The 24,043-nt window shown below is 52.1% G+C and overlaps 2 protein-coding genes across 3 annotated transcripts in view; one reads left to right on the top strand and one right to left on the bottom strand.

Annotated features, from left to right (window-relative positions):
* Positions 1-1,145: 1,145 nt before the first annotated feature.
* The window catches only part of GALNT9 (polypeptide N-acetylgalactosaminyltransferase 9), a 118,658-nt gene continuing 95,760 nt past the window's right edge, over positions 1,146-24,043 (top strand). The window contains exons 1-2 of one of the 2 annotated variants that reach the window (XM_006045543.4): positions 1,717-1,839; positions 14,640-14,728. In XM_006045543.4, the coding sequence (XP_006045605.1) occupies positions 14,677-14,728 (52 nt within the window). In that variant the 5' untranslated portion in view covers positions 1,717-1,839; positions 14,640-14,676. Of the gene's footprint in view, positions 1,840-14,639; positions 14,729-24,043 lie in introns of both variants that reach the window. The other variant, XM_006045542.4, reaches the window with a different exon arrangement.
* LOC102404034 (ubiquitin-conjugating enzyme E2 L3-like) lies at positions 17,596-18,311 on the bottom strand. The gene has a single exon (XM_044930319.1). The coding sequence runs from the start codon at positions 18,261-18,263 to the stop codon at positions 17,799-17,801; it is 465 nt and encodes a 154-aa protein (XP_044786254.1). The 5' UTR covers positions 18,264-18,311; the 3' UTR covers positions 17,596-17,798.

Below are 24,043 nucleotides of genomic sequence, written 5' to 3'. Positions count from 1 at the left end.
TATATGGACACACATAAATGCACACACGGACAAATACACACATGTACACATGTGGATGCACACAAATGCACTAATGAACACATAAATGCACACACATGGACACACACAGGAGAACACACTCAAGTGCACACACAGAGACACACATGCATACATGTATACACACATGTGCATATGCACACACACACACACCCCAAGAGCTCTCTGAAGCCCAAAGGTCCTTATTCATCTCTTTGTAGTGAGCGACCAACAGAAACCAGCTCTTAATGAATGTTCCTGCATTTATTCACTGAACAAATATTTACTGAGCACCAAGCATCAAGCACTGGGGAGAAAGTGTGAAGTAGATAGAGCCTCCTGCCTTCTCGGTGCTCAGGGTCCAAAGTTGGGTCTTTACTCTTTTGAACCCCGGCTGTCTCACCTATAAAACGCGGGTTTGAGGCTGTATTAGAGATTGACGTGGAGGCGGGGTCAGCCAGGTTTGCTGTTCCCTGAGGTCTGAGGACCGCGTCCTGGAGCACCGGACGCCCAAGAGCCTGCGCCTCCCCCGTCCCGCAGTGGGTTTTGCGGTTCTGCCTGTGTGTCTCTTGGTACCACGGACTCTCAAGCCCGGGGCACCAGTTCTTGGACTCAGCTCTTCCCAGCCCTCTGCCCTGCAGACAGGGAAGGGGAGGGAGGCCGGGGGTTGATTCAGTTTGAATGAGGGAAAGGTGAGACAAACCACCAAGGAGGCTTTGACCCTACTGTCCCCCTTCCTTCTCACAAAGAGCCTCCCCTCCCGCCTACCCCTGCTCATCCACGCAGACTACACTGCCTTGACCAGACACTCACTCCCCAAGATCCTGCTTCCGCAGGTCAAGTTTGGGGAGGGGGCGTGTGGAGAGATTGTTCGCGCGCTCCGCCCCGCCGCACCCGCCGGGACGCCCTTGGACTGAGTCTCCTGAACGCGAGGCCCCGCCCCGCCCCACCCGGTTCTGGCGCCTACAGCGCTAGCCAGACCTTGCGCCCCACCGGGTCGGGTTGGGTGGGGGTAGTCCCTGAGGGGGCGGTCCCGGAGGGGCTGGCCTGCGGGGGCGGGCACGGGGCCCCGCGTGCATGCTGATGAGCTGGGCGGCCGCGTCACTCCGCACCGGCGCCGTGGCTGCGGGGCGGGCAGGAGCTGCACACCAGCCGAGTGCCTGCCGGCCCGCGCCTCCCTCGCTTCTCCGGGTCCCGAGGCCCTCCCCGCCGCCCCTGAGAGGGGGCCGCGCCCCTCTGAGGAGGATGCCGAGTGCCCCCTGCGCCCACGGCCCCGGGCAGCCCCTGCTGGTGGGGAACCCGGGAGGCAGAGGGGCGCGCTGAGAGGGCGCGGGTGGTGCTGAAGGGACAGCTCCCGGGCGCGGGCGGCAGAGCGCGCAGCTCTCCCGCAGCATCCGCCTGCAGCCCCTGCCTGCAGCTCCCGGCCCGCAGCCCCCCTCCTTCAGCACCCCCAGCCCGCAGCCCGCGGTGAGCTGGGCTGGCTCATGGTCCCCGAAGCAGCGGGCCAGGCGGAGGCTCCTGTGTCCACCGGGCCCACGGGGATGCCCCGTGGGTGAGGCAGCCCCCAGCTTCCAACCGCGTTCATGGCGGTGGCCAGGAAGATCAAAACTTTGCTGACGGTCAACATCCTGGTGTTCGTGGGCATCATCCTCTTCTCCGTGTACTGCCGCCTGCAGGACCGCTCAGAGGGGCTGGTGCAGATCGTTCGCAGTGCCGACCGCCGGGTGCGCAGCCGGCACGCCAAGGTGGGCGCGCTGGCGGAGCGCGAAGCCATCCTGCAGCGCCTCGACCACCTGGAGGAGGTAGTCTACAACCAGCTGAATGGTGAGCTGAGCCAGCGCCCCGCTCGGGACAAAGAGGCTGGGAGAGTGGGTGGGGGAAGAATTGTTTCTGGGCTTGGGACGCTGAACTGTGTCCCTGGCGCTACAACCTGCGAGGACCCCAGGGACCTGGTGGCCAACCAGGGCTAGGATCGATTTCCTGTTACTTGGGGAGTGAATCAGGTAGAAGGCAGATGGGAATACAGCCTCTCTGTAGCTGAGGATGCTGGTCTGAATGACTACGCATACACTTATGTGCCCAGAGGACACTTGAGTACCCCAACCCACCAGTACACATGAAGGGACTCCACCCTGTTCCCTGAGGAACTGAGAGAACTTCTAGAGGTTGTAGGACCTGTGTTAAGAGCAGGCAGTGCCCAGATCTAGGAGCAAGGGAGTCTGCCGTGCTGCTTCAGGAGCTGTGGGGCATCAGGGCTAAGCCTGGACTCACTCCCTTCTTTTGAGGAAGAAGTGGAGAGAGGCAGGATGGCTATGCTGCCCTTCAGAGGTGTTCTTTAGATGTTGGTGGAGAAAAGTGGGCTTCCCTGGTGGCTCAGACAGTAAAGAATCTGCCTGTAATATAGGAGACCTGGGTTCAATCCCTGGGTCAGGAAGATCCCCTGGAGAAGGGAATGACAACCTACTCCAGTATTCTTGCCAGGAGAGTTCCATGGACAGAGCCTGGTGGGCTACAATCCACGGGGTTGCAAAGAGTTATGCCCCAACCACTGGAGCTGTTCAGTTCCCTATCCTGGGGATGCTCAGGGCTCAATCAACCAAGTGCCGTGGGCCGAGTATGAGGCTGTGAACCTGTGACTCATGGACAAATAGAGTCTAGGTCCTGGCAGGGGCTGGGCAGATATTAATTACCTAAATGGACCCTGAGCCATGGTGCTTGGGAACCTGGCGTCCTTGGAAGCTTCTACAGGAACTGGCTCCTGGAGGTGGGCTCCTTGTTTCATCCCAAGTGGATGTGAGTCACCCTGAGGGTCAGCGTGGGAGTCAAGGAGGGTCAGGGCCAATGTGGAGCTAGGTGGTGGGGGAGGAGGAGTACTTTTCCACATTGGGTTGCAGCAGAGCAGAATAAAGCAACTGCTGCTCCCTGGGCTTACTTGTGCCAGTGTGCAAGAAGGAAAGAGGAAAGTTTATGTTTACCCCATTAGTAGGCATTCCCCTTCTGTCCTGTGCTATTCTGGTTTCTGCACCAGCAGCCCCTGGCAATGCTCTTTAGGAAGCGTCAGTAACAGGCTCCAGCAAGAGCTGTCTGGGAGCCAGCTTGCATAGACGGGGCCTGTTCCACACATCACTCAGTCCAATGTGGAGGTCCTCTTGGGATTTCCTTCTGGATGCCCAGCCGGCCTTGGAGCAGCAGCTCTGAACCCGAGGCTTGGTTCCCAATGCCCAGGATATGGGAGCTATCTGCAGCCATGCCCACCCTCTCTGGGAGAGTAGTGCATCCTCTGACTTCCCAAGTACCTTCTCACCACCCCTGAGCTCCTGGGTTTTTGTCTGGAGGTAGTTCTGGTGGGTTGCTTGGCTTTTCTGATCTTCCCTATTCAGCTGAAACCACGAGGGGAGAAAAGTTTAGTTCAGCTGTCACTTGACCATTCCAGTGGTGATTCATCTCCAGGAAGGCAGTGTGCCCCGGTAATAGCACACAGCTTTATTGAAGTGTGTTTGCCAGGGTGTTATGGTCTGTTTTATGGGGAGAAGTGGAGGATTATATAAAAACATTGGCAGCACGTCGGGTTGTGTAACATCCTGACGGCCAGCTCAGCGCTGAGAGCCATTCTCTCCCCTCCCCCACATCAAGGTGAGAAGGAGCTGGGATTCTCGGAGGCAGGAAAAGCCAGGACCTTTGACTGACTGATGGGGGATGATGAAGTGTTTTGGGAAAGTGGAGTGTCATTCCCAGGCCCACCCCAGCCTCTCCCCCTCCCTTCTCCTGGCTTCTTCCTCCTCCCTCCCCTCTTCTCTCTTCCTACTCCTCTTCCCACCCCTTTCTCCTTTTTAAAATCTTTTCTCCCTCACCCCTTCACCAAATCTCTTCCTCCTATCAATTTTACTGTCTTCTCCTTTCTTTACCCATACCTTAGCCCAACTGTTCTGTCTCTCTCCAATCTCTGTTCTGTCTCTCCCACCAATACCACTCTTTATCTTGCATCCCCATCTCAGACCATGTGCCTAGCATAGCATCTTACCCAGGGGTCACTCAGTATTTGTTTCTGGACACAACAAGAGAGCCCCAATCTAGCACTCAGCCCGGGTGGGACCCTAAGGAGAGGACAGTGCAGGAATGGTTGACCTTTGTTCACAAGAAGCCCTTTGAAAACAGTGCTCACCCTTCAAACTGGCACAGATTCTTCTGTTAAAGGATTTTGAAGAACATCAAGGAGCATGCTTCCCAGAGGAGGCAAGCCACAGCCCTTTACACTAGTGTCTATTGTGTTTTAGATCCAAGAAATAGGATATGGATTCCTAGGAGCTTCTACCTGATACCAATTCAGCTGAGTTTAGAAAGGAGAGAGAGAAACCCCAACAAAATTAATTTATTGCTTATATTTGCTTTGCCTTGACTGCTTCCTAGAAACACTTCTCCTGGCTTGAAGGAGCTGGTGGGGAGGAAAGATTGTCCCTGGGGAGCAGGGCCCAGAAGCAGAGCATCCTCCCCAATACCCCCCACAGCTTTTCTTTAGCTGGTCCAGTACCTTTTACTTGAAATGTCTTGTTGACTCAGCAAAGACTTATTAATGGTGTGTGTAGATTCAAATTCACAGGACCTGGAGGGGGGAGGTGGATTTTCTTTAAGGAAATTCAGTGTAGTCACATGCTGTATGTACATGAGAGTTTGCTTCTAAGTTTAGTGCTCAAGGCAAGAAAAAATGTTTATAGGCAAAAATTATCCTTCCAAATATCTTAAACTGCACATCAAGTACAGCATCCCTGGTTTCATGCCTGCAACTGGCACAGTGAGTCTTATGAAGGTGGAATTGGAGAACCTCTAAGCTCAGTGGGCTTCCCTGGTGGCTCAGGCAGTAAAGAGTCTGCTTGCAATTCAGAAGGCCTGGATTCAATCCCTGGGTTGAGAAGATCCCTGGAAAAGGGAATGGCTACCTGCTCCAGTATTCTTGCCTGGAGAATTCTATGGACAGTGGAGCCTGGTGGGCTACAGTCCATAGGGTTGCAAAGAGTCAGACAGGACTGAGCAATCAACTTTCAATTTCACTTTAAGCTCAATGAGAAGGGAGGGGAAATCCCATTCAGTTGGTCATACGTTCAAGCCCTTCTGCCTTCTATGACCTCTTAGGAGCAGAAGCTGAATTCGAGCTGGGGATGGGAGGGGGAGGTTTCCATTTGGGTTGGTTGGCTGCTTTTTAAAATTCAGACAACATGTGTGTTAATTCCCTCTAACTTGACCCTCTAACCAGCCCAAGTCCCTCACAATCAGAGGTCAAAGCCATGTATCCTCTGTACAGATGGAAAAGCTGAGGGCCGGCGAGACAGCAGGGTTTGCTCAAGGTTGTTTAGGAAGTTAGCTGTGGCGGCTGCTAGAAGCATACTTGCTTTAGAATGATCTACATTTCTTAACTTATCAAAAGTTCAAGTTAAAATAACAGAAGGTCCAGTTGTGGTCTATTGGGTAATGGCCTTGTACATCTCAGGTGGGGCCCGCCTCCCACCAGCTCTGCCAACACCACTTCACCTCCATTGGGAAGAGGTACTTGCTGGCCCTGCTCTCTCAAACTAAAGAAATTCACATAAGACTGGTACTGGGTTTTGCCATAATTGTGCACCACACCTGTTCTATCGTTCATCTGAGGGTGGGAATTTTTGTCTGTTTTATTCACAGTTCTAATGCCAAGGGTCTTGGGTGGTACCTTGCACACAGTTCATGCTCCAGAAATATTTGTTGGATGAGAGAGTGAGTGGATCTTCCTCTAAACGATTAATTGTTTTTGTTTAGAATAAATTTATGTAAAAAGACATTTGCAAATCACCACTGTACCCGTAAGCAGGAGGGGACTAGGCAAATGAATGTAATGAAAACAAAATCATGCTCTTTAATTCCAGCATGACAGGGCTGTCAGCAGAGGCTCTGAGCCAGAAACCTGCCCTCTCTTTGTTAGAAGGGAGATTCTCAAGTGTGGGGGATATATTGACATGAAACCAAGACTTTCTCCTTGAAGAAATCAGGCTATTGAGACAGGCTTTAAGAGGGGATAAGTCTCACGGTGTGAGTCAATGTTATTTAACGCTGTGTTCGTTTTCTGCCAACAACCCTGTCCCACGTGCTGGTCCTCCCAGGATTCTGACTGCACATTTTGGGAAGCCCGGGTCTGTAGCAGAGTATTGCTTAAGGGGATGTGATGAGGGGTGAAGTGGGTGGAAAGAGTGGGGAAGTGGCTGTCGGGTTGCCAAGGGGCACTTGTCTCTGAGGCTCCATCCACTGGAGGGGGCCCAGATCAGGAAGCTGAAATCCTAACAATAGTCTGAGCACCATGAGTGGTGTTTTTTTTTTTTAAAGTCTTTATTGAATTTGTTACAATATTGCTTCTGTTTTTACCTTCTGCTTTTTTGGCCATGAGGTGTGGAGGGGGTTGTTTGACTTGAATCGCTTTTTCTGTTCTCCTCCGTTGGATCTCAGCTCCCCCACCAGGGATTGAGCCCACAGCCCCTGTGTTCAAAGTCTTCACTACTGAACTGACAGGGGAGTCCCCACCCTGAGTTTTAGTAATCGAAGAATTTTGGAGTTGAGACCAGGAGGTGCCTGGGGAGAGGCGAGAAGGAGGCAGATGGAGAGAACGCCAGGAGGTCACCCTGTGTTTGCCTTGGCCCCTTGGGCCGCAGAGGGAACAAACCCCTCCGTGTGGAACTTTCCTGCACTGTGGTGCTTGCTTTGGTGGTAGGCAGGTGTCACAGCTGAGAAGCTGAATTTGGGGAGGTGTCCAAACAGTCCCCACCTGGCGTGGGAATTCAAATATCACATGAGAGCACAAGCCATGTGAGGACAGCAAGTGCCTCAAACCCTGGCATGGGGTGGATGCCCGATCAGTGCCCTTCCAGTGACCAAAGGATGAATGCCCCAGGTGGGTGGAGCCTGCACAAGAGCCTTGTGGAGGAGGGGTGGGGTGGGTGTCTGAGAGGGGCCTGGAAGGTTCCTGGGGACGGCGAGGGGCTGGCTGCCCCTCTGGACCACTCCTCACCTCTGTGGTATGCCTGTCCCAGTCTGCCCACTCCTGAGAGCCCATGTGCGTAGAAGGTGCTGACTTCTCAAGAAGGGTTTTCAAGCCCTTTGCTATGCACGAGCAGCTCTGTTTTGAAGATGCCTAAGATATTCCACTTGCTGGGCATGTGTGTTTCATCGGAAAGATTTCCCTAGTCATTGTGAATTTTAATTCCAGAAGTAGCTCCCCGCTGGTTCCTAGGCCCTTCCAGCTCGAGTTCATCAATCTCCTCCATCTTCCTCGAATCTGCTTTATGAGTTAAAACGTCCTGCATTGCTGATCCCAGCAGTCAAACCGTGGCCGGAGAAATAGTTGCCATTCGTTCAGGATTTAATCACGGGTCCTGGCAGGTCTTGCTTCAGAATGGCAGCAATTAATTGGTTGGCCACTTCCTCCCCCAACCCCCGCCCCCACCCCAAGTCATTAATTGGCTGGCCTCTCCCCCTGCATCTGTCTCACATCCCCCAGTCTTGTTGATTTACTACAGAAAGTGAAAAAATGGTGCTCCCAACCAGAGCCCAGGCTTTTACACAACCACAGCCAGCGAGGGGGCTTTTGACACGAATGGCTTTTTCCATTCTCCTACATGGGAGCCGCGTGCAATTACATTTCACTCACCCTGAGAAGATTAACAGCATGTTGGTTTTGCTTTTTTTCCCCTTCTTTGCCTGTGCTCCTCTGCCTGCTGGTCTGCCTGTGACCCCATCCAACCACCCATATCAGAACAGCCGAAGCCACTTCTGGTCACAGAGGTTAGCGCTGTGCAGTCCTGGGCCTTGGCATCTGGGGCGATGAGAGGCAGGGGTGCTTCACCCTGAGATAAACACCCCTCACGCAATTCCCCTGGGAGGAGCAGACCTCACTCTGGAGGGGCTGGCTCTATCCAGAGACTCTGCAGATCCAGCGGGGGCCCCACTTCTAGGAATAACTCAGGCCAACCGTGACCCTCACCTTGGGAGCCTGCCAGGGCTGAGTGATTGCATTTACAATTCAGCTCAGCAATTTGCATATTTCAGAGGTTCGGCACTATTTTCTGAAAGGACAGTTTATCCTTCGTTGGCTGATAACTTGACAAAAATAAGTCTCTATTCACTTCCATATCCCATGTCCTACTGGGGACATTACTGCCTGGGATCCAGCTCTTGGAACAGCTTTTCTGCTCTTTGGTCAGCTTTTCTGTTCTGCTCTCAAAAAGCACAGGTACCCCTGAAGGGAGGATAGCCAGGTGTCAAAAGAGGGATGGGAAGAGGCCGATTCATGGTGAGATGGGCCCTTGGAAACTGCTCTGCAGGCTGAAGCTCTCTCATTCTCTGGAATGAAGGCAGTATCTCCTTTATCCTTATCATTCACCCCTCATATGTTCCTGATGCTGAGTCAGGGTGTAGGAGCAAAGGAGATGCAGGTCCCTGCCTCTCAGGGCTGACATCCTAGGAGGAAGGCAGGTGAGCAATGAGTGGTGTGAACAGGGCAACTCCAGACAGAAAGGAAGGCCACCAAGAGGAAGAGTGATGGAGATTGGGTGGGTGGGACGGGGTCCCACTTTAGATGGGGTGTGGCTTGAATAGCATTTCCCCAGATTCATGTCCTCCGGGAACCTCAGAATGTAACCCTGTTTGCAGACGTACGTAGATGAGGTTGTACTGGAGTAGGGTGGGCCCTGATCCAGTGATTTATAAGGACAATATTGTCCTTATGAGACCAAGAGGGACACAGACATAGAAGATAGAAGGCAGAGACAGAGACTGGGGTGATGGGTCTACAAGCCAAGGACTCCAAGGATGCCAGCAACTCCAGAGGCTGGAATAGGCAGGAAGGACCCTTTCCTGGAACCTCCAAAGGGAATGTAACCATGATGCCCTGAGTTCTGACCACCAGAGGACCACAGTGGCTGTGTGTGCTGGGAGACTGACACCAAGGGTGGGTGGGGAGCGCCTCTATGATGATCGAACTCAGATGTGAGTGAGCTGTGAAGGGATCAGGGACGGGCATCTGGGCAGGGGCCAGCCCCACGTGAGTGGTGCTGTGCTTCATCACTCAGTCCAACTCTTTGCGACCTCATGGATTGTAGCCCGCCAAGCTCCTCTGTCCATGGGGATTCTCCAGGCAAGGATACTGGAGTGGGTTGCCATGCCGTCCTCCAGGGGATCTTCCCAACCTACGTGAGTGCTATGAAGGAGGAGAGTGGTGTGTGGCTATCAGGGAGGACATGGGACTGTGCTCTTAGGAAGGCGTGCTTACACACCATAAATGTCCTGTGTGCCAGGAACGCTTGGACTTCCTCTGCAACCATGGAATTCTGTGCCTCTGTCTAGCTGGTTGGATTTATAAAGCGCATTTGAGATCTCACTCAGATCTGAGGGACCGAAACGACAGCAGTGACAACACACAGTCTCTCCAGCCACCTGAGGGACAGGACAGTCTTGATTCTGGCCTGCCCAGCCTGTGGCCTGCCTTGGGGTCCCTAGTCAGGGCTTCTCAACATGTTGCTGTTGACATCTGGGCCAGGTAACCTTTGCACATGGTGGTACGGTGCTGGTAAGCCGTTGCGCAGCATCTCTGGCCTCCAGCCACTAGGCACCAGCAGTCCTCTCTGCTCCCACCTTCAGCTACGGCATGAGACATTGTCAAGTGTCCCCTGGGGGCCAGAAAACTCCCATGGAGATCCCTGCCTTCTGTCTAGAACATAGGGGTTGACTGGCTGGGTTCATACCTGGCTCCACCTCTCAGCAAGTCAGTCACCCCCCTCTAGTCTCAGTTTCCGCATCTGTAAAGTGGGGATGATGGAAACACCAACCTCAGCAGAACCGTGTAGAGGCAAAAAGAATTGGCTTGAGTGAAGGGGGTCATCCTTGTGTCCAGTGTGATGGCTAACCCACACTGCTCAAAGTTCGGGATCCTGCTGGGCACAGGAAGAGTGCCATCCTGAAGGCTGTCCCCCATGCATCCTCTTTGACCTTGCTGACTATACCAAGACAGTCTCAATTCAATGGCAACGTGCCTCTTGCATGCTCTGAACTTGCCTATCTACCTTTAGAGCCACCCCCAGGCTCAGCATCCTTGGCTGGCTGTGTATCCAGCTAGATTTAAAAGCCAAATGCTGTTTCATTTTCTATTGATTAACATTTTGGGCAAAGGATAGAGGTCTCCTATCTTGCGTATCAATACCTCACTTATTTAAGAAGCAAATTCACTTAATTCAAAAGCTCATCAGTTTAAAGGAGGCTATTAAGTAACATGAATCGAGTGGTTTACAGAGACATGGATACTGCAGGAAGGCTGGAGGAAAGACCAGTGTGGGGTTGCTGTCATGGATGGCCCTCAAGGCTCCTTGCTGTAGCACCTGGTCTTAGAAAGTGGTCTCCCCTAGGGTTGTGGATTGATGGCCTCAGAACTGATGACGGGAGACGCTGGACTCTGGATCTGTGCTCTTTCCAAGGCTTTCTGAAGCTCCGAGTCTGATAAAACATAAATAAAAATAAAATAACCCACTTGTGCAGATGTAGCCCTGACTCCTGGGTCCTGAGAAGGAGGCAGCAGCATTGAACACACCCCAGGCCACTCCCCAGCACCCCTCGCCCTGCCTCGCTTTCCTGCTATCCACGTCTGGCCTGGCTCAAGGCAGCGACCTTCGACCTTCCAGTCCTCCAGAGAGGGGCCTTGCTCAGAAGCCTCAGCTGTTGGGTTTTATTTTTAAGTAAATGAGCCCAAGTACAATGGCTCTTAATATGCTTCCCCAGGCCTAGCAGTGTGCCAGAGAAATAAGATCTACAGGTGCCTGGCCTATGATGGGTCCTGGCCCCGGTAGCTGCTCCAGTAGCCCCTGACTGGCCCAGAGTAAACCCCTTCCTCCTCCCTGGGTTTTCCACCCTGGTTAGAAGTGAGGCTTGGCTTCAAGGCTAGAGGGGCAATGTGTGCCCAGAGCCAGACACAGGGCTGGTACAGAGGGACAATGGCTGGGACGAGGGGAGGTCCTAATTGTCCCAATTGTGTGTGAACTGACTTGCCAGACAGGACCTCCTGGAGGTTGAGAGGCTCAGGTCACAGCTGGTTCATGAGCCTCTAAGTATATTTCTTTAAAAATGGAAGAAATCTCAACGGGAATTTACCAAAATAGTCATATATTGTAGACATTTTTATGTAACAAGTTAATGCTTTTGACACTGGAGTGCAATGTAGTTGTGCTGTTCACAGAAAGATCATGGAATTTGTAGAAATACTGGTTCTTGCAGACGTCCTGGTCCAAGAACACAGTGTGTTTAGAGGTGTGTGATGAAAGCCTTCTTCTCAGGCTCCTGCAGGTCAAAGGCTGACATGGGTCTCCTGGGAAGGGTGCCCTGTGGAGGCTTTTCCTGGCTGTTTCCTTGCCTTTCCTGGGGTTCAGCACCCATATCCTGCATCCATATCTGGCCTCCATCTCCGAATCCAGCAGCATTTTGCCTTTTTGTGCCATTCCCCCAAAGTCACATCCCAACCCCCACTCTCCTCTTCACCTCCCTCTTCTACCTTTAAGCGTCCTTATGATCACAGGGGCCCACCGGATAATCCAGCTCAAATTCAGCTGATGAACACCTTTAATTTTCTCTGCCATGTAACCTAACATATTCCCAGGTTCTGGGGGCTGGGATGTGAACAGCTTTGGGGTCCACGATTCTGCTGAACGCAGTGAGCAAACTGAACAGACTACTGAACATGAATACATGGTAGGGGGCAAAATAAGGCAGAAGGATGAAGTGTCAGGGGAGAGGCACTGGCATCTCCATCCAGTGTCCGGAGAAGGCCCCAGGAAGGGAGTGACTTTTAAGTGAAGTCTGAAAGTAAGGATGGGGTTGTGACCTGCAGAGATCTGAAGGAGGGAGCTCCAGGCCCAGCAAGTGCAAGAGTCCTGAGGCACAGTGCATGCTGGAGGGTTGGCTAGAATATTGGTCGGGGAGTCCATGCTGGAGACTCACACTGGGAGTTGTGTGAGTCTGCTCCAGCTGCTTTAACCAGGTACCACACTTGGAGGGCTTAAACCACGGGAATCCATTGTCTCACAATTCTGAAGGCTTGAAAACCAAGATCAAGGTGCTGGCATGGCTGGTTTCTGATGAGGCCTCCCTCCTGGCTTGCGGATGGCTTCTTCTGTGTGCCTGAGCATTCCTGGTGTCTCTCCCTCTGTAAGGCCACAGTCCTATTAGTTTAGGGTCCCCCGGTGACCTCATTTAATCTTAATCACCCCCCTAAGGCCCCTCTCCAGATACAGTCACATTGAAGTTAGGTCTTCAACATACAACTTTTTTTAAAAAAGTATTTATTTATTTGACTGCACGGGGTCTTAGTTGCGACATGCAGGATCTTTTGTTGCAGTACATGGACTCTCCAGTTGGGGCACTCGCGCTCCGGAGTGTGCAGGCTCAGTAGTTGTGCCATGCAGCCTTAGTTGCTCCTTGGTATGTGGGATCTTAGTTTCCTGATCAGGGATCAAACTTATGTCCCCTGCATTGCAAGGTGGATTCTTAACCACTGGACCACCAGGGAAGTCTCCTCAACGCACAGCTTTTAAGAGGACATAGTTGAGCCCATAGCAGGAGCGACCCACGTGCAGATGCTATCGAAACCCACATAGCCTTATGGTCTCACCCAGACCAGGGAGTGAGTGCAGGGGAAAAGACAGGTTGGCTGAGCTGGGACAGTCTACCAGGAGATGAGGAGTAGCCAGAAGAGAGGTGAGGCAGGCCAGTGTCTGATCCTGGGAATCAAGGGGACCAGCACTGCTGAGTACTTTGATGGGTCACACTCCATGAGCACTGAGGGCTGACTGCTGCTCCAAGGGTAGGGGTAACCTGGACAAAGTCAGATGCGGGTTGGGGGTGAAGTTGGAAGCGGCAGACATGGGGCCTTTCTGCAAAGCACTGTGGATTTTGGGGCTGGATGACTATTGGTGGTCGGAGCCCCATGCAACGTGGGACATGGAGAAGTACTGTCAAATTTCCCCTGGGGGCATCTCCTCCCCCAACTGAGAACCAGTCCTGTGAAGGAGGATGAGATGAGGGTCTGTCCTGGAGAGGGAGATGGGGCTGACAGAGGGTGTTATTTCCAAGATGAGAATTAGCTGAGAGGGGAGGATTGGGTGCCGGAGCCCATCCTGGAGCCCATGAGAGGGAGGCACCCCAGCTCAGGAGCTGGGTCCTGTCCAGAACCTCGGACAGCTCCTCCTGCTCCTGCTTCCGAGGTAGAGGGACAGTAGGTTAGCTAGCCGGGTGGGGTGGAAACTGGGGTGTTCTCTTTTTTTCCATTTTCTCAGAGAGGCAGCAAATAAAGTTATCAGTTGAGGTTTCAGTCCCTGGGTTGGGAAGATCCCCTAGAGAAGGGCATGGCAACCCACTCCAGTATTCTTGCCTGGAGAATCCCATGGACAAAAGCCTGGCAGACTATGGTCCACAGGGTTGCTAAGAGTTGGACACGACTGAAGTGACTTAGCACACACGTTCTATTAAATGGGTTTTTAAAAACAAAGTATATGTCTGGTTATGTATTATCAACATCCTATTTCAGAATAGGGGCCACTACAGATGTGTGTTGTGAATAGGAACACTGAGTTGGTGGGGCTGAGAACCCCTGGTCTGTAAGGTGGGACCCCCTCACAGGGCAAGTAGGAGCCTGGGAGAGGCTGCTAAAGGCCTGCGGGGCTGCAAGGGCCTGGGCAGAGAGGGGCCTTGTCACCTCCCAGCCGCGAGGGGGGCTGATCTCTTTCCCCCTGTTCCCCTCAAGAGTGGTTCATCCCCAGGCCTTTTCTGGAGAGCAGGGGGAAAGTTTAGGAAAGATCCACCTGGCTCCAAAGGCGAGTGGGCACTGGCGGGGGGCTGCCCGGCCAGCTGTACCTCCTCCGGGATTCTCATCTTGGACACCCCTTCCTCTCTACCCCCACCATCCTTCGCATCCACCCTGTAGATGTTGCCACCTCATGGAGCATGTTCTCAGGTGAAGGGCTGCTCTCCTTCCCACACCCTGAGCCCTGCTTCCCAGCCTTCACATTTCTGGGGGAGACCCCAGGACAATGGTTACTCACAGCTCCAGAGTTGAGTCCCAGCCATCGGTCGGCATCATTCTGAGATGCTTTGCACTCACCTGATGGTAACAATAACCAAGGTGGATGCACCATGCTATGGGCTCGAGGTCTGTGACCACGTTTGGCACTCACAGCAGCCTGTGCAGGAGATAATCTATCTTCAATTTGCTGATGAGACCATGGCCAAGCAAGGTCAGCCCCCACTGGCAGCAGTGGAACTGGGACCCAGGCACACTGGTGCCAGGGTACCTGCCCTGCCTTGCCTCCCCGACGATGAGCTGGGAAGACATCAACTTAGTGAGCTCGGTGGTGAGGACTGATACCTCCTGCTCGAGCAAAAAGGACTACTTTTACTTTTAACAGAATAGTTAAGTCAAATCGGTTCTATGTGCAGCCCCCATCTGAAACCCAGCAAGCTTCAATTTTATTCCAGAGAAAGACAATAATGGAAAGTGCCTGGGACTATTTTCACACTATTTGAGCATATTGTGGAAAATGTGTTAATATTCTGTGTGCTTGAGCACTTTGCAGTGGACACAGGGAAGCAGACAAGCTTATATCTTCCTTGATGGGGGCAGAGCCTTGCAGCTGCAATGTGACTGCGGAGTCAAAACACCCAGGTGAGCAGCCCTGCTCCCTGCAGCCTTGTGCAGGTTCCTTCACAGCCTTGCTCAGTTTCCTCACCTGTACGATGGGATGAAATAGTAATTATCTCTTGGTTTTATTCTGAGAAGTAAGTGGAGGAAGCATGTAAGCTCGTGGGGGTAATGCCTGGCATGTGGTTCTGGCTCAGATGACCTGGTTCAGCACCAGCTCTGGTTTCTACTTGTCCACAGTTTCTCTGACCTCCCCTGACCCAACTCCACCAGCCCTGTGGTTCTGTTTCTTATGCAGCCCCACCCCTGCAGAAAAACATAATGCTCCGAGATGTCCACGGGAAGTTGAAGAAGGGGGATCAGGGAGATGGCTTAATCCAATTAATACTTTACTCACAGAACACGATCTGCTATGCAGAGCACAGGAGGGAGTGCCCAAAGCTCGGAGATTGGGTGCCTTCCTCTGAAAATTTACAGTGAGGTGGGAAAGAGGCAGCCAACTGGCATTCTCTGTCCTCTAAGACATTGAGTATCAGCGACAAAAGGGAGCACTGTGTTGATGGGTTGTGTTGAAGGTCAGGAGGGTTTCATGGATGAGGAGGAGTTTGGAGCTGCACACTGGAGTTGGATGGACCTGGGTCCAAACCCCAACTGGATGACCATGTCAGGCCAGTTCTCCTTGCTGAGCTGTGCTGTTCCCACCTGTGAAATGGGAAACGTGATCACCTCCATGATAGGATTTTGAGGAGATTAGACAAGGTGATGCATGTGATGCCTGACACATAGTGACTCCTCAGAAATGTAAGCAAAGACAGTGGAAGGAAAAGAATTGAAATGGGGCAGAGTTTGAACAGATGGGGTAGCATGATGTCTGATACATAACATTTTCTCAATAAATATTTGTTCCCCAGATGGGTGGGTTAATTGATGGATGGGTGGAGGGAGGAAGGAAGAAAGGATGCTTGAATGGATGAGTGGATGAGTGGGAAGGAGGATGGATGATGGATGACAGACAGGCGGATCTTCACAAACCCACTGACAGTGGGCCTATGACTCTCGCATCTTGTTGGCTGTTGGGATGGAGTGTATTTTCCGTGAGAGAAGGATGTGAATTTGGGGAGCTGGGGTGAAATGCAATGGACCGAATGTCTGTGTCCCCCAAATTCCTATGTTGGAGCCCTGACCCTGGTAGGGCCTCTGGGATATGATTAGGGTTAGGTGAGGTCATGAGGGCAGCCCCCGTGATGGGATCACTGGCCTCCTAAGAAGAGGAGGATGGGAATCTCATGGTCTGTGCACACACACACCAAGGAAGGGCCCTGAGGACGCAGCAGGAAGGCTGCCCTCTGCAAGCTAAGGAGAGGGTTCTCATCAGGAACCAAACTGCTGCTTTGATCTGGACTTCTTGCCTCCAAAGCCATAAGAAATGTCTGCTATTTGGCCCCCTGTTGGTGGTACTTGTTATGTAGCTTAAGCTGACTGAGCTGGGGGGCCACATTGGGAGAGGGGCACTCTGCCTTTTCGAGGTCAACATAAGCTCTCATGCTTATCCATCATTCTTTGTCTGGAAGGTCACTGTCTCCAGGACAGAGCTCAGGGGCAGTACTCCTGGTCCCCATTCTGTTTCCTTCCCTTGGGGGCCTGCGGTGGCCCATTCATTCATGCATTCATTCCTTCATTCATTCATGCATTCATTCCTTCCTTCATTCATAAGCATCTACTATGCACAAAGTCCTGGGGCTCTGGCCTGAGCATGGCAGGCAGCAACTGCCCTGGAGGGCAGCAAGCAGGCCAGGGCGAGGCTGAGCCCTGTCCCCAGTGGGGCCAGGGACACTGAGTCAGCCTCACTCTCTGTGGCACCCAGGCTCTCGGCTCCCTAAGGACCTGAGTGTAGCCTCCAAGGTCTCCTTCTGCCTGTGACCCCCCAGAGCTGGGCTGGCCCAGGGGACAAGCATTTCCTGGGAGACTCTGCCATCAGGACTGGAGTCTGATGCCATGGGCATGGGGGTGTCAGGCCCTGGCCACCCTGACAGTCTCGGGAGGCTTTAATCAGAACCAGGTGACCTTGAAGTGACAGGACACCCAAACATTCCCCCATTCCTGCTCCCCAGTAGCAACCAGACCCAAATCCGGGGACATATTCCTGCACAGAGCTGACAGAGGGACGTTCCACGGCCCCACGTACTTAACAAAGTGAAGGAACCAGGAAATCCATTTTGCCAGATATTTCCAGTCATTCCTTATCTCCCTTGCTTTGGTCCCATAAATATTCATATTAGTTGAACACAAGTACTATGTGTGAAGATTTATCAAATATTATATTAGTCTCAGTGAGAATATATTTTACAGGTACTGCCGTGTCCTGCGAAATCTTCATGACTTCATAGTTTCAGAAGGGCAGTCAGTCTTCCCGCTATTGACAATATGTTATTGGTTTGGGTCCCCAGGGAATCTTAAAAGACCTGTCTGTAATGAAATTACCCGTTGTGTTTGGAGAGAGTGGATAAAACGGAAGCTGGGAGGGACGTTATCTTCAAAGGCAAACCAGGGGCTCTTGCTTTTATCTCTGCTTTGTAATCATTAAAATTAATAGCCAAGCACATAAAATCAGCCTAAATTCTCACCGGGGAAGAGAGAGGGAAGCCGGGGTGGTGGGATGTTTGGCTTGCCATCGTTGCCACCCCTCAACCCCCAAACCCATGCTCTGTGAAGTCTCTGGTCAAGGTCACGGGCACGTGGAGGACTGTCAGGAGCTTGGTGGGTGATGAGTGGGTCATGGCGGGTAGGATGTGTTTCTCCACTGCAAACTGTGGAGTCCCACTTTCTGGGTGATGCTAGGAGAGGAGACTGATGGCGTCTTTTTTTTGTTCTGGCTGCACTGGGCCTTTTTATTTTTAGAACATCTTAAATTTTTAATCCTTTCTTTACAGGTTACCTAGACCACTTCTGATTAAGAAAACTGTAGAAAGTAACTGCCACAAGCGGACCCCAGGCGGTGGCACGTGTCAATTTTCCACAGAGTCTCAGTGCGGGGTGTCTCAATGCACTGCTCGGGGCCTCTGCTCACACTCGCTGGAATCCATCGTGGCAGATTTTAGTCCACAGGTCGCTTTTCCCCATATTTCTTTGTAAACTGTTCGGCATTCTTACAGAATTTTTTACGGTCCTTAGAGTATTCTTCGGCTAGGTCAGCCCGGAGCGGGTGCTCCGCCTGGGGGTCATTCACCAGTGCTATGAGGGACTGGATAACTTGGTCGGTTTTGGTTGCTGGCTTCCAGTTTTCAGCACTAATTACCGGCAGACACACCTGCCCCTTCTCGTCGATGTTCGGGTGGTAGATCTTCGTTCTGAACGTGATCTTCGGTGGTTTGAAGGGGTACTCTGCTGGAAAGTTGATTTCGATTCTGAAGGCCCCCTTATCATAGGGAGGGTTGTCGGGAACAATGAGCCCTTGCCAAGTCAGCAAATTAGCTTCATCGACCTGGATGTTACGGAAGTTTTTCATCCCACACTTCCGGATTTCTTCAAGCTCCTTCATCAGCCTCCTGCTGGCCGCCATCTTGGCTCTGGTGCTGCTGCTGGCCCAGAACGCATCGTGGCGGCCGTGCCCTGGGTCTTTTCAACACATGGGCTTCTCTAGCTGTTGTGTGTGGGTTTAATCACCCCACGGCATGGGGGATCTTAGTTCCCCAGCTAGGGATTTAATCTGTGTCCCCTGCAGAGGAAGGTTGATTCTTAACCGCTGGACCACCAGCGAAATCCCCTGATACCTCTTTGATCCCAGGGGAGTGTAAGGACCCACCACCTGGCACCACCCGTCTGGAGTCTGTCTGTTCTTCTCGAGCATCCCAGTGTGTTTGCTGTGTGCTGATCATCTTCAGAAAACATGGATTCATGGTCTCATTGGAGGCCTGGAAGGGTAAATTTTGCATCTCCCCCTCCAGGTTCATGGGGGTGAGGGGCTGGGAGGAGGAAGGTCTTTAGTAGAGCCCCTCCTTCCCACACCTGTTCAAGGCCTGTGGGTCTCCAGGCCGCCCAGAGGCTGTGTGCCCCTCACAGGGGTCCATCTGGCTCTCTGACTTCCTCCCCTCTGCGTCCCTAAGTTCCCTGTGTTCAGAGCATCCTCAGGGAAAAAAGCAAGTCCTGGACTCAGTCATCTCTCAGATCCCTTCTGTTCTTCCCGTTTGTCCTAGTAATTTCTTCCCATCTTGTCAGATACTTACTGCTTTTTCACAATTGATCTTGCTACTTGGTTTTAAATCTAACATTCTTAGGTGGTTTTAGGGGGCAAGTTGGCCTGACTGGCCTGGCCTGGCCCTGTGGGTCCCCTACTGATGGAGTCCTCTTATCTGGGCTGCCAGCTGCCGTGTGTCTCCAGAGGTGTCCTGCCCGACCTTCTGGTGAGGACAGCCTCTGACTTCCTGAAGGTGTCTCCATCCGACCTCTTCCTCTCAGATTATCTCGTGACCGGCAGCCTCTTCATTTGGGCGGCTTCCTCTCCCGGAATATTGGCTTAAGTCGCCGTGACAGATGGAAATCAGTGACTCAAAGACAAGCTGGAAGCTTGAAAGCCACGCTTCCTTCCAAGTTGAAAAATCACAGCCGCCCACATAGCCCAGGTTTCTGTGCTGGAAAGAGTGGGTTGGCCAAGTGTGAAATGACTTTGCTGGGGGAGAGGAAGGTTGGAGGAGCTCCTCTGGAGCTGGTGGCTTTGTCTGCGTACCTGTAAGGCTCTTGGCCCGGGATGGGCAGCCAAGTCCTTCTTGGGTGGGAGTCCACTGGGGAAGGTGGCTTGGTCCTTCTTGTTGTGGTGTCCTCTTATTCCTAACATGGACCCCCTTACTTCTCTGGGTGGAGAATTCAGAGTTCTGACAAAACCCTGATTGATATGACGTAACTGCACTATGCTTTGTTTTTCTTATGGAACACGAAATCCAGAGGATGATAGACATCCTCAAGAGCCCAATCCCATTTAAGTTCCAGCCCCCACCTTCCTCTTGTGTGACAGTCTACCTCATGGTCACACAATGGCTGCTTGGACCCCAGGCATTGAGTCCTCATTCCAAGCAGGAGAAAGGGGGGAAAGAATGTCCATAAAAGGCAAAAAACGAAAACAAATCCCACATATACTAGCAGAGTCTGTGCCTTTTAGACACATTTCCCAGAAATTCCACCCAGAAAATTCCATTTAAATCTTAATGACCAGATCTTGGGCACATGCCACTTCTAGCTGCAAGGTCAGCCCAGGGAGGCGAGTGCTTTAGCATTTTTTTTTTACTATCCAAAACAAATTGTGGTTCTACTAATAAAAAGGATGGAGAGAGTAGATGCTAGCCCAGCAACCATGGGGTCTGCCGCTGGCCTTTTTCTTACAATTCCCCCCCTCCTCCCCCTCCCCCTTCACTATTGTATGAGTTTCCTGGGGCTTCTGCATAACAAATGACCACAAACAGGGTAGCTGTAAACATCCAGAATTTATCCTTTCCCTGTCCTAAAGGCCAGAAGTCTGAAATCAAAGTATTGGCAGGTTGAATCCTCCTGGAGGCGCTGAGGCAGAATCTGTTCCAGGCCTCTCTCCAGCTTCTCTTGGCTCCTGGCAGTCCTGGCTCCCTGGCGATCCTTGGCTTGTAGGCACTTCACTCAGATCTCTGTCTCCCTCCTCATGTGGCTTCTCCTTCTGTGTCTCTCTGAACTGTAAGGACGCTCATCATTGGATTTAGGACCCACCTCATCCAGATGACTTCACCCAGAGTCCTTAGCTTAGTTAACATCTGCGAAGACCCTGTTTCTGAATAAGGCCATGGTCACAGGTTCCCTCTGGGCGGGGCTTTGGGGCCACCATTCAACCCACCACCCCTGTCCATTCACCTAAACCGAGGGCACAAGCTCTTGACTCCTCAGGGCGCTGTGCAGAACCCGCAGTGAGGCGGGGGCTGCAGCCCTGCCTATGCAGGGGTGGGGCCATAGGCTGCAGCCTGTGAAGAAGCAGACCTAGGAAGCCGTGCTGCCGGATCCTTCCAGAGGAAGGCTTCCCGCACTGATTTCTACGAACACCATGTGGGGACTTGGCGTGCCTCTGGGACTCGATCCCCATGCCGGGCCCTTCTTCCTGTTGGCTGTTCCCCTGCAGGGTCTGGGCCGTCTGCTGAGGGTCAGTGCCCAAGTTTCCTGAGGTGCACCCAGCCTCTGGGCACCCCAGAATCCAGGCTCCTGCACTCTAGCTGGCTACCCTCAGGTTCTGAGGTACCCACTGGCTGGAGCATCCCTCGGGACTCCAGGGTCAGGGTACGGGGACAGCTGGCCTCCAGGCCTGGCCCTGCCTCCACCTGGCTCCTGTGGCTTCTCAGCAGATGCCTTCACCCTCTCTCCCCGAACTTCTACATCTGATGGTCTGTGCTCCCACCATCCCTAGGGCACCGTGGTTCACATGTGCTGACTGTAGACAAAAGTTGTTGGACTGTTCAGCCCAGAGCTCCTGGGAAGGACTGGTGAGAGCAGACCATCCCAAGATCCCAGTTCTGGGGGCCTCTCCACCCCCATGAGACTGCACTTCAGCAGGCAGGTCTCCACCCAGCTCTCTGCTGGGTCCCTTGCCCCATCCTGAGGATGTCAGGATGTCAGGCCTGGGGCAGAGGAGCGAGGAAGGGACCATCCAGGACATGAACGTCTGACGCTGTTAGAGCGGCTTCTTCCGTCCTGTGCGTCTCTCCACTGCTGCCGTGACAACTCGTGGGCTGCGAGTTGCTTAAAACCACACAGATATTTTCCTCTCACGGTTACAGAGGTCAGGAGCCTAAGATGGGTTTCCCTGGGCGTAGATCAGGGTGTGGGCAGGGCCACACTCTCTGAAGGCTCCAGGGGGCTCCTTCCTGCCTCTCCCAGCTTCTTGGCGGCCCAGGTGTCCCTTCCTTTGCGCCTTCATTGCCGGCCCAGGCTCCATGCCACAGGCCTCCTCTCTGTGTCAGATTTCCCTGCCCTCTCCTTTCAAGGACACTTATGATGGCATTTGGGGCCCTCCTGGGTAACCCATCTATCTCTCATCTCAAGGGTCATACCTTAATCCCCCCTGCAATGTCCCATATAAGGCAATGCGTTCACACGTCTGGGGATTAAAACCTGATACCTTAGGAGACATTACTCAGCCCACCACACCCGTCCCAGCTAACTAACAGACATAGACTCTATTTGTTAACTTAATGTGATTTTTTTCCAAAATATGAATGAGTTGCTAATATTTAGAGATACGAACATGTACTGCTGCCTTCCCTCGGAAGTCTAGAAGATCTAGTGTTTTTGGACCCATTAGATCTGGAGCAGTGGCCGCTGTGCGTGGGGCGTGTGCACCCATTCACCCCATCCCCACCACTCCCTTTCGCCCTCTGACACATGCCAAGTGACAGTCCTATTTATCATTAACAGCCATTGTCACTTTTCTCAGGGCACAAGAGAAAGCATCTGGGAAACGGGATCCAAACTCCTCCTAGCTGCTCCCCCCTCCCCACCCCCACCCCCACTATCCTGCCTCCAGCCCCAAGTCAGTCCCCGCTCCCCCGACTTGGCATGAATAGCATCTCACACCCATGCTCTGAGAGAGCCGTCTCCTTCTCCCTGTGGTGTCTTCCAAATTATCTCTTCTAATTAGAAAAGTGCGTTCCCTCAGGTCACAGGAAAGGAACTTCCAATGATTATTCCATAAAAGTAGAATTGCTGTGGGCCTTCAGCAAGCAGCCTTTCACATCTGTGTGCGATCTCTGCCAATTACAGCCGTGATGATGAATTTGAGAGGGGAGGGCCCTCTGGTCACCCCAATCCTCAAACGGAAGCCACTTTTCCTCTCGAAAGTCCAATCTCTGCCTCAGAAACCAAATGCGTTTCACTGAAAGTGTCACCTCGGGCTCTGGACAAGAGCACCGGAGCAGAGAGAGTTCTGGACGCACACTCCACCTGCAGGGGCGTGGTGGGACTTTGGATTTGAAAAGGGCCCACGAGTTGTGCCTGCCCTCTTGGAGCCCAACCTTGACCATTTGCTTCCTTTACCCCGGGACCCAACTCTGTTCCCTGCACCTGGGCTCCCAGTGATCTGGGCTCCTAGGAGAGCCACCCACCCACCAGGCCTCTGTGTTGGGGCCTCAGGCACCTGTTCTGCCTTGGTGAGTCCAGCTCCTGTCTACCTGGGCTGAGCTGGAGCATACCTGAGCAGGTTACCCACCTGGGCTAGAGCACAACTGAGTGGGCCATCTCCCTTTGTGTAGACAAAGATGGCCAGCACCCGGCACGGCTCTTGACATTTGAGATACATCATATATTTTTGATGAACAGATGAAGAAATAGATGGTACAACCACAAGATGAGATTTTATGTTTGCAGCCATATAAAGTTACACTTATGCAGAATTTTTAGTGACATAAGAAAATGCTTAAGATGTAGCGATAAGAACAGAACATGGACTTATATATACATCACGTGTATTTATTAAACTTGTTTGAAACTATTATATGTAAACTTATAAAAATAATATAGGGCACTAAAATATTGATATTGGTTTTCCTGGTGGAGTGACATCCTGGGTGATTCTGTGTGTATATGTTTTCAGAATTTTCCACAATAAGTATTTATGACTTTTTCAATCAGAAGAAATGCACTTTCTAATTAGAAAAGTAAAAACAGATACTGCTGACCACAGTATAAAGCACATCTAACCCTTTGGGAAAGTAATTTGGCACCAAGATCCACAAAAATATTTTATCCTTGACCCAGTGGTTCAATTTCTGAAATAAGAACATGATCCTAAATATGTAAAATAAGTAAATGTATAAGCATAGAGGAACTGTTAAGTAAATGTTTAAATATCATGGTGGTTTAAAAGATGGCTATTAATTATAACTATTATTGACTCACATAAAACAGTGTGGGAGACACTGACAGTGACTTTATTCTTTTTCATATTTATTTATTCATGGGTCTTAGTTGCATTAACACGGGACCTTTCATGGCGGTGCACAGACTCTTCAGTTGTAGCACAAGTGCTCCAGAGCTCTCAGGCTTCAGTAAGTGCAGCATGTGGGCTTTGTTGCTCCAAGGCAACTAAGTTGCCTTGTGCAATCTTAGTTCCTGGGCCAGGGATCGAACCTACGTCCCCTGCATCAGCAGACCGATTCTTAACCAGTAGACCAACAGGGAAGTCCTGACAGTAACTTGAAGTGGCAGCAAAAGCAGGATGCAGCTTTGCCCCTTGTGCTCCCCTGACCCCTGTGCTCCCCTGGCCCCTCTGCAAGGACGGTGCAGAAGCTGGGAGCCAGCGGGTGCCTGGGAAGCCTTGTTCATCCTGGCCTTCCTGCT

This window comes from Bubalus bubalis, chromosome 17 (assembly GCF_019923935.1).
Source record: "Bubalus bubalis isolate 160015118507 breed Murrah chromosome 17, NDDB_SH_1, whole genome shotgun sequence".
In the NCBI taxonomy this organism is placed as follows: domain Eukaryota; kingdom Metazoa; phylum Chordata; class Mammalia; order Artiodactyla; family Bovidae; genus Bubalus; species Bubalus bubalis.
This window is presented reverse-complemented; position numbering and strand designations above follow the sequence as displayed.

Coding starts and splice junctions, on each gene's coding strand:
- LOC102404034 (XM_044930319.1), bottom strand. CDS start 18,263: ATGGCGGCCAGCAGGAGGCTGATGAAGGAGCTTGAAGAAATCCGGAAG.